Genomic DNA, 16,329 nt, shown 5'->3' with positions numbered 1-16,329 from the left:
TTTAAACAACAGAAGCTGACCCAAAGCGCTTTAGTGACAGGCACATTTATATTCCAGGTCTTGGAAAAAAAAAAGTTTCAAAATACATGAAAAGCTGAAAGGTGTGTTTTGTTGTATTAGGTAATTATTGTGGAATGTCATGTTAGACGGATAATGTGGTATACACTTTTCTCTTTGCAGAATTGTAGCACAAGTAAATCTTGGTTTCATCTGTCCAAAGATCTTTTTACAGAAAGATCTGACCTTGTTGATCTTGAATGCAACCAGTGGTTTGCATCTTGTTGTAAACAAGCTGTATTTCCATTCCTGAAGGCATTTCTTGATTGTAGACCTTGTCTATGCTACACCGACCTCATTGAGAGTGTTCTTGACTTGGCTAGATGTGAAGTTGTTTTCCTATTTTGTCATGATGCACCTTAGTTGTCCTCTGTGATCTTTTAAGCTTTTTGATGTTGCTGAGCTGGCCAGTGCATTTCTTCTTTTTAAGAAAGCATCAGGTTTCTCCTAAATAGCTAGCATTTCTCTGATGGGTTTATTTTGTTTTTTCAGTGTAATGGTGGCCTTTTACACGTGCATTGATATTTCTCTGGGCCTCATATGTGAAATTTCACCGAAAAGATATAAAATACGAATTCAAATCTTTAAATACCGTAGTTATTATTTCTGTTTTTTGGTTTTTGATTAGTCTTTGGTTTTTGATTAGTCTCTCAACCACCCAGGTTAGGAGGGAACTGAGGAGGATTAATGGCAAGAAGGCAGCGGGTCCAGATGGCATCAGCTCGAGGGTCGTCAGGTCCTGCGCGGACCAACTGTGTGGGGTGATGGAGCACCTCTTCAACCTGAGCCTGAGGTTGGGAAGAGTCCCACAGCTCTGGAAAACCTCCTGTGTTGTAACAGTGCCAAAGACTTCACGCCCCAAGGACCTCAACAGCTAAAGGCCGGTGGCTCTGACATCCCACCTGATGAAGACCCTGGAGCGGTTGGTCCTGGCTCAGCTTCGGCGCCTAATAAGCTCATCACTGGACCCACTTCAGTTTGCCTACCAGCCTGGCATTGGAGCGGATGATGCCGTCATTCACCTCCTACATCGTTCCCTCGCTCACCTGGAGACCGCTGGAAGCACTGTGAGAATCATGTTCTTTGATTTCTCCAGTGCCTTCAACACCATTCTTCCCTCGGTTCTAAAGGACAAGCTGGTGAACTCTGGAGTGGACCATCACCTCACTACCTGGATCCTGGACTACCTCACCGACCGACCACAGTATGTGAGGACTCAGGGCTGTGTGTCGGACAGGGTCGTCTGCAGTACGGGGGCCCCACAGGGAACGGTTCTGGCTCCGTTCCTCTTCACCATCTACACTGCAGACTTCTCCCACAATTCCACCCAGTGCTTCCTGCAGAAGTTCTCTGATGACTCTGCAATAGTCGGCCTCATCACTGATGGGGACGACAAGGAGTACAGAGGACTGACTCAAGACTTTGTGGACTGGTGCCAGCTGAACTACCTCCAGATCAACGCCAGTAAAACCAAGGAACTGGTGGTAGACTTCCGCAGGCACAAGCATTCTCCACTGCAACCACTGAACATCCAGGGTATGGACATTGAGGCTGTGGACAGCTACAGGTACCTTGGTGTTCATCTGAACAATAGACTGGACTGGACTCATAACTCAGACGCCCTCTACAGGAAAGGGCAGAGCAGGCTGTACCTGCTGCGGAGACTCAGGTCGTTTGGAGTGGAGGGCCCACTCCTGAAGAAATTCTATGACTCTGTTGTGGCTTCTGCTATCTTTTATGGTGTGGTCTGCTGGGGCGGCAGCATCTCTGCTGGGGACAGGAAGAGACTGAACAGGGTGATCCGAAGGGCCAGCTCTGTTCTAGGATGCCCTCTGGACCCAGTGGAGGTGGTGAGTGACAGGAGAATGGCGGCTAAGCTGTCATCCCTGATGGACAACATCTCCCACCCCATGCAGCAGACTGTGACAGCACTGAGCAGCTCCTTCAGTGGGAGACTGCGGCACCCACGGTGTGGGACGGAGAGATTTCGCAGGTCTTTCCTCCCCACTGCTGTCAGACTCCATAATAAAGACTTTAACTGATCAAACACACACATCCATACATATGCAATAATACTAAGTGCAATAATCCTTTCTGTCATCGTTGTATTTTTACTCAGTTGTATATAGTATTTGTATTTGTATTCTATTTTTATCTTATTGTATATTTATTTTATTTTATTCTACTGTATATAGTATTTTATTTTATTCTATTCTGTACAGTTGTGTACTGTATTTATTCTTATTGTATTCTAATTTTTGCCTCATAACTTTTGCACTGTCCACTTCCTGCTGTGACAAAACAAATTTCCCACGTGTGGGACTAATAAAGGTTATCTTATCTTATCTTAGTCTTGAAATAACAAGGGTGCAGGCCTCACTTAACTATAAAACTGCTTGTCAAGCAGCTGTCCAATTAATTTTCAGCCTCTGAAAATGGGGAACTAATTCCTAAATAGCAAATGCAAAATTTCTGTAAATCCTGCTGAATGAAAGCTCAAGGTCCACACTTTATTAAATTGAATAATTAAACTTATTTTATTTTAAAATTGTAATTTAAATTTTGATTTTTTTCACATAGATGGATTCAATAAATTGTCCAATAAATTTGTTTACTGGTCTTTATTATTATTTTATTAGTTTTCCCCCATTCATGTTACATGCTATGTTATATGCATTCATTTATGTTAACAGTTTGGTACTCAGCAAAAACAAAGGTCTTGATCATGAATCTCTGAAGATGGAAAAGCACAAATCAATAATGTTCAATCCTTCAAATTCACATTTTCATTTTTAAACAACTCATAAAATTAGTCTCACATATTCAAAATTACCTGAATGAATATGTGTAATGATTACCTGTTGGGCTTTCACCATCCTGCAATCATGTATGGATAGCTCAGAATACTACTGTATACGCCTGTATATATGTCCTACTTTCATAACCTTGAGGATTTGTACTAATTATCAACGAGTGACTCTGAGATATTGCATAATTAATAAGGTAATACTGTGACCTTAAGGTTACTGATTAATCCCCAGCTACTCCTATTTGTATATTAAAATATTGCTGGTAAAGTGTCAGAAAAGCATAAATAAAATTTAATTAGAATAACAAAAGATTCTCAGTTGCGCTCAGCTACTTGTTTTGTTGTCAAATTATATTATTCTTTTATTTAATAAATATGATTCACCTGAAGCCTCAATTTATCCAAGCCAAAATATAAGTGCCTATAAGAAGATGGGATGATGATTTGTGACCTTTTTATTTTAATGACCTGTCAGTATTGCCAGACTCGGTGCAAAACAAGAATCACCTGAAGACCTTCTAACTGACTGTAAACAAGTTATTTTTAAGCTCACTGGTCTCTCAAGTCAACCATGAGGGCAGCCGCAAGGACTTCAGTCATTTCTTGGTGAAATTTATTACTCATGTCCATCCTTTCAGACAGTGTCTATGGGCTATTTTTTTATTCTTTTTGCCAGAAATTACTCCCCCCCCCCCCCCCCCTCCCTTGTAATGCCTATCCCTAAAATGGTATAAATTTTGTCAGTTTATGTCCAAAATTGCACACAAGAGCCCCTGGCATGCTTTGCACCCACATGTGGTATTTTTAGACTTGAGACCTTTTCTGTAACTTGTGGGCTGGGGTAAAGGTGCTCAAGGGGACATTTGTGCAGGAAGGGAAATTTGTGGTTGAGCACAGGGAGGTGGCCTCCCTATTCCCATCCTTCCTCATTGTAGTTTATTGTAGCCCATCAGCATTCGCGCCGATATTAAAATTAATTAATACAACAATTTTTTCACTGACTAATACTAAATACTTGAAGCCTCATTCAAAAGAAACAAGCTAAATGTGGTTTATGGATTAAACTTATTACGTTCTTTGATTTAGCTCCTCTAAATAACTTTTATGTAAGTGGTGTCCTGAACAAAACAACAAATACGTAATCCAAAATTAAATTTCCAACATATCAATTACGACGAGTTTTGTAAATAATAAATTAACCATTATACCCGAGACCTTGACCACTTGCACTTTGAGCCATCTCCCTTTGTTTTTAAATGAGCTTAAAGAAATAAATGAATTTTACTGATATACTAAAAACTTATTGTTTATTGTGTTTCTGTCATGAATGTGTCAGAAACGACTCGGGTAAAGAAATGTTGTCATTCTTTTTCACATCTTAAAATTTATCAGCTCCAAAGCATCAGCTTGAGCCATAGCTGGACTGGCCATACCGGGCATTTGCCCGGTGGGCCGCTGGCGATTTTTTGTTTTTATGGGCCGATCAATTTTTTTTCTTTTTTTTGGAAGGGTATAAATAATGAAAGGTGTTGGATTGGCCAATTGGTCATGATCGACTCTGGGCTGGGCCAATTACAGCCGAGGAGGTCGGATGCACCCTCCCCCTTGTTTAGCAATCTTATAGACGAACAAAAGAAAATGGAGAACAAAAAAAGGAAAGGAGGTGCAGAAAAAATTAGGGCCAAAAAGAAACAAGCCCTTCAGGCAGACGCTGCCAAATGTGTAAAAATAACTGAATTGTTTGGCGGTAGCTATGGCATAGCTTCCACAGATTTAGCAACATCAGCAAGTGGTGGAGGCCAGCAGGTGGATAAGGGAAAGGGGAGGCAAGAGGAAGAGAGACCCGAGGCGGCCGCCGGTCATAGTGACAGAGGAACTGAACTTCAGGTAAGAAGTTATGACCTCCCCCGCCGCGCCCCCCCCCCCCCCCCCCGGGGGGGGGGGGGGCTAGGAGGAGTTGGCCGTCCGACTGCGGTCTGGAGTGTGGGGCCTCCCTGCTGCTGCGGAGTCGGGGCGGTCTGCTTCTCCCCACCGCAGGGAAAAGGGTAACACAACCTGGGTCTGGGTGCAGTTCCCCCCTCCAGGGGCAAGGGTACCTAGACCCGGTTCGTAGAGTATGGGTGTTGGACTTCCTCACTGGCAGAACTCAGGTGGTGAGGGTGGGCAGGTGCTTCTCCAACAGCATCACCATCAACACAGGAGCACCTCAGGGATGTGTCCTCTCGCCACTGCTCTACTCCCTCTACACTTCAGACTGTGTGGCCACCCATGGCTCCAACACCATTGTGAAGTTTGCTGACGACACAGTGGTGTTGGGTGCCATCTCCAACAACGATGAGGCGGCCTACATGGATGAAGTGAAGAATCTGGCATCGTGGTGCCAGGACAACCACCTCCGGGTACCTAGACCCGGTTCGTAGAGTACGCTTGGGGAGTGTGATCGTGTGTACAGCGTCTCTTTATGTCTGTCTCCACGTTGGTTGAGTGTGGAGTAAGTGCATATGAGAGCATGAGGGTGGGAATGGATGTTTGTATCTGTGTGTGCCTGTATGTCTGTGTCTATATGTCAGGTTGGGTATCAGATGCCACCTCTCTGGGGACATCTCAGGCCCTCCAAGGTTTGGAGGCCTATCTCCACCCACCACCACTTCCCCTGCCAGTGGCGGACTCCCTCAGACATCGGTGCGTTGGTGGTTCTTTGTGTCTGGGGGTGGGCCTCCGGGTACACACCGGCTCACTCCTTGGCGGCCGCTTATCGGGGCCTGGAGCCTGGGGCTCGCTCGGGCCACTTTGGAGGTGGGGTGCCCCCGGCCTCTCGGCCTGGGGCTCGGTCACTCAGGCGCAGCTGGCTGCCGGCGGAGCTTACGGGCGCGTCACTGCAACTCCCCCTGGCTTCTGCTCCGCAGCTGCTGAGTGAGCCCTCATCTGGGACTCTCCTCAGCTCTTTCTGGGACAGTGGCGCAGCTGCCCCTCTGTTGGTCTTCCTTGGTCTCTTGTGTTCTGGGGGCCTCTGGATGTCTGGAGTTTTGATCTCCTCCATACCTGCTTCATGCCCTGGAGGACGGGGCTGTGGCTCCCCACGCTCCCTAGCAGATCGTTACAAACCTTTGGAATGCAAGCATGCTGATCCACACAGGTATGCACACAGGTGTACACGCGGGTGTTCACAGACGCGGACTACAGCTTTCTTGGCTGCTGCCTCAAAGCACATTGTGCGCTGTCTATCTTGCGTGCTGCACAATATCGTTTATTATTTAGTATCTACTGATATTTACTGCTAGCTAGTTTATTGTGATGGTGCCAATTTTTTTTTTACTATGTTGCTCTTTGTTGTTTGCTTTCTCTTCTGTTTTTTTTTCTCCATACAGGTGACCCAGGTGTTTTTTTTTTTTGTTTGTTTGTTTTTTTCTTTCTTCCCCCCCTTCTCACCGTCTCTTCTCCCCTTTGGTTTTCTTTCTCTCCCTCTCTTTCTTTCATTCTTTCTCCCTGTCCTATCCCCCAGTCATGTCTGTCCCGTTTGTAGCAACTGAAAATAAAATAAATTCATAATTATAATAAAAGTCAATCAAATGGACCAATATGGCAAGGCCATGATGATCCACTTGGTAAAATAAATCCGCTTGGCATCTTTCTTGGCCTTAAGACAACAATTCTGATGGCTAAAGATCCAAACGGGACACAAAAAAAAAAAAAGAAAAAGAAAAAGAAGTTATGACCTGCTGTCTATCTGTGTCAGATATAAGCCAAGTTTAGCTGTAGTTTGTTTTCGTTGTGCTGACTTTTTACAGTCTGTCATGGTCCTGGGCCATGTGGGCCCAGTATTCTTAGTTTCTTATATTTTTGTATTTCGTTCCTTATTTAGGTCATGTTTCCTAAGTTGTCCTGTTGTGTTGTTCCTTATTTGACTTCCCCTTGTGACTTTTATCCCCTGTGTGCCCCTCTATGTATCTGTGAGCCCTCATCTCCCCTCCTTGTTTCATTCCATGTTTCCCCAGCCCACTATGCCCGCGCGCTCTCTCTCCTCCTGTTTGCACCTGTGTACTTCCTGTTTTACTTTGACAGTCTCCCGTCAGTGTTGTTTACTCCTGCCATGTCTTGTTATGTTTATCTGTGTCAGCTGTGTTCCCATGTGTGGCCACTTCCCCTGATCATCCCTCTTGTGTATTTAGTCTCTGTGTTTCATGTAGTCTGTGTCGCGTCGTCTGTGTTACCACCCCCTGTGTTCCGTATCTCCAGCCATAGGTTTTCCTTAGTTTATGTCCAGTTTAGGTTTCTGTTTGAACTATTACTCTTATGCTGCCCTCACTCTGTTTTGTTCCTTTCATCAGCCAGAATAAAAGGCTCGCTTTTGTTTAACTCCACTCCTGCATCCTCGCTTGTGTTCGCTCCTGGGTCCACCACACACATTTCCGCACGGTCTGCCTCCGCAGACCGTGACACAGTCGCTTAGAATAACTGGTACTGCGTACATGACGGCATGCATGACGGAGTTTATATACTGCTGGGCGGGTGCTATGAAGTTACTGATAGTAAATTTTATTTTATGCTTAAGGTTAGTTTCTCAAACTCCTCAAAATCTTAACAAATTGTGCTAATCCTTACATGTTGCACCAGGCTGATTTATCATCAAAAGTGGAGAAGTCTGTGACAGAGGAGACAGAAGAGCAGCAGAGAGAGATGGCGCAAGAGAGAAAAATAAAAGAGCAGGAGAGAGAGATGGAGATGGAGAGATGACTTTATGTCATCCATGAGGGATGCATTTGACATATGTTTCACATATTATAGCCCAACAAGTTACTTATAGCAATTTAAATACGAGCAATCAGTTTTTGGCAAATACCGGAAATCAGTTTTTGGCAGACAATCACTTTTTGGTACAATACCGGCTATTGCAGTTAATAATACAACAGCTTCTTGCCATTTTTTGTGTTTCTTTTTATCACTGTGTAACTAAATTCAATTGAAAGCCTGCATGCGCTAGTACCTCTTGCCACAAGTTCCCAGAATCTTTTGCGGTTTTACCCCTGAATGACGTCACATTTTTGGTGGGCCGGTCTCTAGTCAAAATGCCCGGGCCGATTTTTTTGTCCCAGTCCAGCCCTGGCTGGAGCTGTCATATATCCTTCTTTTTTCTGTAGCTACATGCTCTGATGGCTGCAATGGCACCCAGAGGACCCAATTGAAGGTTTCAATTCAGTAACACAGCTATACATTCCCAGTGGTGGATGAGACATGATCCATATATGCAGATGGAAAGTGACAAGTGGTGGCTAGTCAAACGATCCAAACTTTATTTATTGTTGACTGAGAATGGCAGCAGGCTTACCAAGTAGTACTGTTTTTCTCGTTTTATTTTAAAAAAGATAGCATGTTTCTAATTCAAACTATAGCAGCTAGTGACGTTTTATGCTAATGATATACATAATCACATGGGTTCATAGAACTGAACGTGCAGATTGTGCATGCTCAGTGTGTAAGCGTAGCTTCATTAACAGTGCTTGGACATATGTTGAAGTAACATGAGAGAGTGTTGTTAGTAATCCTGGCCCAGCTTTAATAGTGAGCTTTGAGGGAAATAAGACTCTCATGGGCTATTTGCCAACCTTGGCTTACAATCTTTATTTACTTGGACCAGCAGCATCTTTGTCCTTTGAATATTCTTGGGAATAAATTAGCTATTGAATTAGCAAATTAGAAACACGCAAAAGAGCCTATTTAAGCACACCTTTAAAGACTAGTGTTCGTTTTGGGCCATAAATCAACGTGTTGGACAAGGGATTGCAATTGCTATTTATTCAGTGTAGAACTGAATGTTGTACCAAATTTTGTCACAATTCATCCAACAATTGTTTGGTGTATTCTCAAAGCAAAGAAGCTTAACCTCATGCTGGAGCTGGAGGAAATGCCGGTTCTCATAGTGCCGACCACAGAGTGGTAGTGGAAAGACTCCTTATCAAAGGAGGATTTCTAAATTTATGTTGTCTGCAAACTAAATGCAGAACTTCTCTTATAATTGATCAGTTTGTCTGACTCTTGTGACCCATCACATTGCAGTCGTCATGACTTTTGTCTATGACTCGCCTCTGTGATGGAAGCTAATCTAAAACGTCACAATGCGAAAAAAAATAAAACACACCTTCAGTAACAGCAGACAAGGCATCTTATATTATGGCCAGCGGTGTTGGGAGTAACATTTTACATTTACATTAAGTACACATGCTATATTTTTCAGTTATGTAACACGTCACTGTACTACATTGAGGAACAACATTATATATATAACACATTTGCAAATATATAGTTATGTATGAACACAGCAGGTGTTCAACTATTTAAAAAAGACGACATGTGTGCTTTCGTTAGATTAGGGATTTGTATTGGTGTGTGGGACAGATTAGCCTAAGGTTTATGGTAGTTATGAGACAATTCATTTATATAATGGATAGTGTATTATGGTGAGTTAGGGTTAGCATCATACTATAATACTTGTAAGAAAAACAACAAGTAATGTGTAATTCATTACTTTTTTGTAACGACCTTAACACTGGTGGCCAAATGTTTAGTAAAAGGCAAAAGCAGCAGAAAAACTCATATAAACAACTGTGATTGAATTGTGTGTGTGCCTCGAACAGAAACAACTTATTAGCCAAAAATAGTTCCACTTTCAAAGAGAAGAAGAGCGTTCATGGGGGAAAAAAAAATTGTCTGCAATGACTGCAATAAATTAAGCACAGGGCACATCTGTATGTAGGAAATTACAGTCTGGTTTTCAATAATGATTCCAAGAACTGAGAAAATGTGGAAAACACATTTTCCCCAATTTTAGCTGTTTTCATTGCAAATGGAAAAAGTGAGCTTCAATCATTCATTACAAACTTGGCTGTGTTACAAATTTTTTTCAACACTTTATTTGTAGTTTTCCAATTATCATACATAGCATTCTTATTATTTTACAGATAACCACAAAACAACAATCCCCACAGATCATAAAGATAGATAATACCAAGACAGAAAAAGGGAAACAAACAAACAGAAAAACAACAACAGCACAAAAAAAAAGGGCGGTGCACCTCTCAATTGTTTTTACAGGACCGTTCTAGGGCAAACAAAACATTCAAGATTCCAGTTCCAGACCAGGTAGATTGTTGATGTATGTTAACAGAGGGTCCCATGTTGTGTGGAATTTGCTGACGGATCCGTTGAGAGTACATCTGATTTTTTTCCAGTTCGACATTTTGCATAACATCACTTATCCAGTGGTGGTGGATAAGGTGACTTCAAAAAATGATGACCAGAAAGCAGCAATTTTCGGACAGGACCAAAACATATGAAGGGAAGTAGCTGGAGTCTGTTTGCATCTCTCACATGATAGGTCTATGTTTTGAAATATATTTTTGCTAGTTTAGCTTTTGAAAAATGTAACCTGTGTAACACATTGAATTGTATTAGGGAGTGTCTTGACCATATAGAAGACAAATGGACCCTGATAAGAGCCATATCCCACTCTTCGTCAGACAGCTGGGCACCCAAATCATTCTCCCACTGTTCTCAAATGTATGAAATAGACATGTTACAACTGTCCATGATATGTGAGTAAATAAATGATATTCTGCCTTTTTTCCCATCTCATTGACCCTTAGTATAGAATCCAAACAGGAAGGAGGGGGGAGAGTAGGAAAATTGGCAACCTTTTTACATATAAAATCTCTGATTTGCAAGTATAGCAAAAAATAGTTATTAGTCAGACCAAATTTTTTTAAATAGTTGTTCAAAGCTAGAAAACGTATCATTAATATACAAATCCTCAATACTGTGAATGCCCCTGTCATGTCAAAGTTTGAAGCCATTATCCATTAAGGATGGTTGAAAAAGATGGTTATGTATTATTGGAGAGTGAATAGAAATACTCTGAATACCCAGATGTTTTTTAAACTGATTTACAATGCGTAGCGATTGAGTAACAGTTATGTTATCTTTAACATTATTAGGTGGTAGGCGTGCGCAGAGTAAAGCTGGGAGTGAATGTGGCCTGCTTGTGACCCTTTCAATCTGTAGCCACGCAGGGATCTGATCATTCCAGTCCTGTAGCCATAGAGAGATGGTATTGAGATTCGCCGCCCAATAATGTGTGCGCAGTTTGGCAAATCCAAATTCCTGTAAGACTCTGAGGATTTCAGGGGTAGACGTGATTGGATTTGTTACATATAACAACAAATCATCTGCATATAGTGAGACAGTGTGAGTTATGCCACCACGCGAGATACCTTGTATACTATTATTGCTTCTAAGAGCTATTGCAAGTGGCTCTATAGCTAAAACAAAAAGTATTGGACTCACTGGATCCCCCTGCTTGGTCCCTCTGACAAGAGGAAAAGGTTCTGATGAGATACCGTTGGTGTAGACTGAAGCAGTCGGATTAGTGTAAATGAGCTTGATACAATGAATAAAGTTAGGACCAAAACCAAAGTGTGTGAAAAGATAATCCCACTCAATCCGATCAAACGCCTTTTCAGCGTCAAGCGATATTACTGCTTCTGGGGATGGAGTATCAGCCTCAGTATAGATGATATTACAGTTTTTCTCGATTGCTTAAACACTATAACCAGGCCTCTAAACTAAAATTTCAAAACCGTAACGCTATTGTTCAAAAAGCTCACCCATTTCCCTGAACTATAAACACTATTCCCTGCTTTGACACATGACTCAAATTTGGTGAACTGTTACTGCAAAACTCTACACACAAATCCCTACATTTTACAGTGCTTACACCATGTAGTCATTTAGAAAGCACTAGCATGCAATAATGTTAACTTAAGTCAGCATAGCTTGAGCTCAATTAGCACACAATTAACCAGGTGGAAACACTAGGAGTCAAAATTTAGCACACACCAATCAGAACCTGCGATGGATAGATAAAAGGGCCAAAGTCAGCTCATTCAGGTTTGAAACAATGGATCCAAAGAGATGCAAAGGAAGAGGACGTGGTGGAGAAAGAGGACATGGTGAAAGAGGAGGACGTGGTGGAAGAGGAGGAGGAGGTGGTGAAGGAGGAGGACGTGGTGGAGGAAGAGGACATGGTGAAAGAGGAGGACGTGGTGAAAGAGGAGGAGGAGGTGGTCTAGGACAACAGGGAGGAGGGAGAGGTGGAGGAGGACGTGGTGAAGGAGGTGGAGAACGACGGCGACAAGGAAGGGGAAGAGCAAGGGCAACAAGACAGTCAGTCTCGGATGAAATTCGAGCCACTTTAGTTGACCATGTCCTTGTCCATGGGATGACTATGAGGGAGGCTGGGCAACGAGTACAACCAAATTTGAGTCGCTTCACTGTTGCCTCCATCATCAGAACCTTCAGGGAGGAAAACAGGTAGGTGTACTTGCAGTAAGACTGCTTTGTACAGTAACGTTTAAGTTACTGAACTTATGTGTCTTGAGTTTCAGTATGTTTCCATTATTTGCCTGTAAAATGAATGTGTGACAGTTACAGTAATGAGTGCTTCTATTTTTGTAGGACACAGAGACGACCACCTGGTGGAGGCAGGTTAAGGCTTTTGTCGGAGGAGCAAGAGAGGGAACTTGTAAACATGGTAATTGCAAATAATGTAATCCGCCTGCAAGAGATTCAAAGGAGAGTGATTGAGGATGATCATCTTTTTCGAGGCATACATGCCATCAGCCTCTCCACAATTGACCGCATCCTCCGAAAGAATCAATTCCGGATGAAACAGGCATACCGAGTCCCTTTCGAACGAAACTCTGACAGAGTGAAAAACCAACGTGTGGAATATGTTCAGGTATGAGTTTGGATATTGTATAAAGTATTGTGTACCATCACAGAATGGCAGTTTATGCTGCCATTTCAGCACTCTTGAACTGTGGTTCAGGGTACCGATTGACTCTACTGTGTTATGTGTTTTGCAGAGAATCTTTGAGATTGAAGGACGGCCTGTTCCCCATGAAATAATCTTTGTGGATGAGGCAGGTTTTAACCTGACCAAAAGAAGGAAAAGGGGGAGGAACATAATTGGCCATCGGGCTATTGTAAATGTCCCTGATCAGCGTGGGGGGAATGTCACTATGTGCGCAGCCATCAGCCAACGAGGGGTACTCCACCGCCATGCCGTACTAGGACCCTATAACACTATGCTTCTCCTTGCTTTTCTTGATGGTTTAAGACAACATATGTTCCAGCTGGACTACAGGGAACCAGCACAGCCAGAGCAGCCTCACTACGTTGTTGTGTGGGATAACGTCAGCTTCCATCGCGCTGCTCTGGTTCGTGACTGGTTTACCAATAACCCAAGGTTTTCTAATATCTTTCTGCCTGCATACTCTCCCTTTCTGAACTCGATAGAGGAGTTATTTTCGGCATGGCGGTGGAAAGTGACCGAGAACCTTATGTCCATGTTCACCTCCTTCAGGCCATGGAAGAGGCCTGCCTAGACATATCAAGTTTTTCCTTATGCTACCTTAATTCTTGCATGCCAGGGGTGGATCAGGCATGCAAGAGGATTTTACCCCCGCTGCCTGGCTGGGGCCAATATAGCCTGTGATGTGGATGAGATTCTCTGGCCTGACCCAGACCAAAGACTGAGGTGGGATAATGTTTCTGGTGTGTGTTGTACTGTATAGTACATGAATGACAATGTGCCACTGTACATACATTGTTTGCGTCTTTTGTGTTTATCATGTGACAAGGGTTTTGAAGGGGAGAACCATAAGCAACCTATTTGTTTTGGAACTATTGTTTTGAATTAATTGTACCAGTGTGCAAAACTCTGTTGTAGTGTGTGTGTTTTTGAGGGCTTGTGTTTGATGTCTGTGGGCAAAGTTTGGTTTTTCAGCAGGAGTGAATAGTTTTGGGTGTAGAGCTTCATTTTGACCTGGAAATAGGATGTTTGGGAAATTGAGTGAGATGTTATGGATTTGTGTTTACTGTTGTGAGGATATGAGGCGTAGTTTCAGGAAATGTGTTTTAGCAATCGAGAAAAACTGTAAACAATCGCCTCAGGTTAAAATAGGATTGTCTACCCTGGACAAACCCAGTCTGGTCCCCTGAAATAATATAGGAAGAATTTTCTCAAGTCGGAGTGTAATGGCTTTTGAGAACGCGTAGGCGGAAAAATGTTATTCTCGATTGCTTCCGTGTAAACCAAGAGTAGAAGAGGGGCAAGTTTGTCCATAAATTTCTTATAAAAATCAGTTGGAAACCCATCTGGACCAGGGGCTTTTCCACTCTGAAAGGACATTATTGCATTTTTAATTTCTTCCAGTGTCAGACTTTGCTCCAATTGTTCTTTCGAGTCAGAGTTAATTATAGGAATATTCAAATTAGAAAACCTATTTTGAGCTGGTGCTGAATCTGAGGAATATAATTTAGCATAAAACTCTCTAAAATAGTTGTTAATAGCTTGATGATCCTCAGTTGATAAGCCATCTGATAAGATAAGTTGTGAAATAACACAGGATGCTGCTTTTTTGCGGAGCTGGCTAGCTAATAATTTGGACGGTTTATCTCCCTCTTCATACAACCTACTACGGATTTTAAAATGAGCTTCTCTGCCTGGGCAGTAGTTAATAGATCAATTTCAGTTTGTAAGGCCACTCACCTCTTAATCAAATCAGGGGTCGGAGAACCAGATATGAGTCCATCCAGGGTCTTGATTTCTAAGGATAACTCCTCAATCTTCTTATACTTCTTCTTCCTCATATAAGCAGAATGAGAGATAATCTGTCCCCTGAGAGACGCTTTAAGCGTCTCCCAGGGGGTCGAAGCTGAGATGCCATCCGTATTATTTACCTGTCAAAAAAAATCTATTTGTTCTGTAATGAACTTCACAAAGTCTGAATCAGCCAATATGAGTGGGTCCAGCTGCCATGTCCGCTTTGTCCTCAGAGTCGGAAGAAGGGCATGATCAAAAAATGACGATGGCTGTGTTACAATTTTGTGCCAGTAAGAGAGATTTTGAGATATTTCATTTGATAGAGTAAAACTTTGACTTAGGCCACTACTGTAGCTAAAAATAAACTCCAGTGATGAACGATCGTAAGCAGGCAAAGTATGATTTTTTTTTTTTAAGTCTTCACTGACCTTCACTAACTTTTAACGTTGCATTAGATAACTCCCCCAGGTAGCGTGTCCCCAGCCTTCGCACATGCAGGAAGTGATGTCATACCAATAAAAGGCACTCTTATTACTTGTATTAATCTTTCAGTGCTATTAGACAAGCTAATGTTTAATTGATGCAGCCTCACTGAGGTGTTGAACATGTTCTCATTCCACCTGACTGGCAAAATGGAACCTGCTTCTTTCTTGCACCCACAGATCAGACACATTCAGAACAGATTAAATCACTTTTTCTCCTTTTCAACTCAAATCAGCTCCATCCAGCTTAGACATGACATGAGAAATGTGCTCTTACCTGCTGACCTTGACTCACTCCTGACCTATCAGTCTGGTTGTTTTAGAGTCAGTTTGTAGCTAATATCATGCATGCATCTGTTCAGAGTAAGAATAAGTACGGTATAACTATAAGAATAAACACAGTTGCTGTATGTCAGGAGACATTGTAAGCATGAATATTTTATTCATTAAGATCTGATGTGTGAGTTCGACGTTGCCTTAAGTCTTTCAATAATTACTTAAAAAAATATGTTTACTGCTAGAAAGCAGGAGCCCTAACCACTGAAATATCAAAGTAGTATCCAAGTAATAACTTGTATTGAGAGTATTACACTGAGATTTATATAATTAGCTATTACAGGTCCAGACTGGGGGTAATAATGTATCCCTGTGAGGCAAAACCAATTATCAATAGTATAGTAGTATACTGATAACACAATCACAACTTGCTAACAATAAAACAGTAATACTGCTTGATGCTTTGCTATATAAGGATAGGATTAACCTATTATGATTGTGGAAATAATGCTACCTCATGTCGCCACTCTTCTTTTTAAGTCAACCCTCTCAGGCTCAAATTAAACTTTTTGTTGCTAATGTCACGGACGAGAATGCGGTGGACTCAAGAGCAGACTCAATTTGCTTAGAACTGTGTATAATTTATTGAAAAGAACAAAACGTGAACGGAACTGGGTTTAACAAAAACCATACGCAGAAAAGTAAAGGAAATCCGTGGGCGGAGAAACCGGCGTAGAGCACGGGGAGACTTCTAACGGGAACTTCTGTAAACACAGGGGAGAAATGTTACTGAATGGGAAACAAACGAGTAAGGGACAAAGGTACGGAGTGCCAGTGAATAGTCTTGGGCTTACTTGGCGACCCTAGTCATTTAACGGGGAAAAGGCTGCCAGGGGTGTATTCCAAAGAGGGTCAAGAGTGGAGAGTCCGGTCCAGATTTCGAAGAGATGGAGAATACAGACTGAAGGGCAGGCTGAGGAGAAGTGGAGTATATAATCCTCGGGTTCCGAGCAGATGGGAGGACAGGATGGAGACCAAAAACAGCA

General features: G+C 42.3%; 1 protein-coding gene across 1 annotated transcript; it reads left to right on the top strand.

Annotated features, from left to right (window-relative positions):
- Nucleotides 1-11,439: 11,439 nt before the first annotated feature.
- LOC145430228 (uncharacterized) lies at nt 11,440-13,305 on the top strand. The gene is made up of 3 exons (XM_080304963.1): nt 11,440-12,229; nt 12,374-12,656; nt 12,784-13,305. The coding sequence occupies exons 1-3, from the start codon at nt 11,817-11,819 to the stop codon at nt 13,303-13,305; spliced, it is 1,218 nt and encodes a 405-aa protein (XP_080161089.1). The 5' UTR covers nt 11,440-11,816.
- Nucleotides 13,306-16,329: the final 3,024 nt, after the last annotated feature.

Source organism: Astatotilapia calliptera, chromosome 7 (assembly GCF_964374335.1).
Source record: "Astatotilapia calliptera chromosome 7, fAstCal68.1, whole genome shotgun sequence".
Taxonomy (NCBI): domain Eukaryota; kingdom Metazoa; phylum Chordata; class Actinopteri; order Cichliformes; family Cichlidae; genus Astatotilapia; species Astatotilapia calliptera.
The sequence above is the reverse complement of the archived record's forward strand: the minus strand, read 5'-3'. Positions and strand labels throughout refer to the sequence as shown.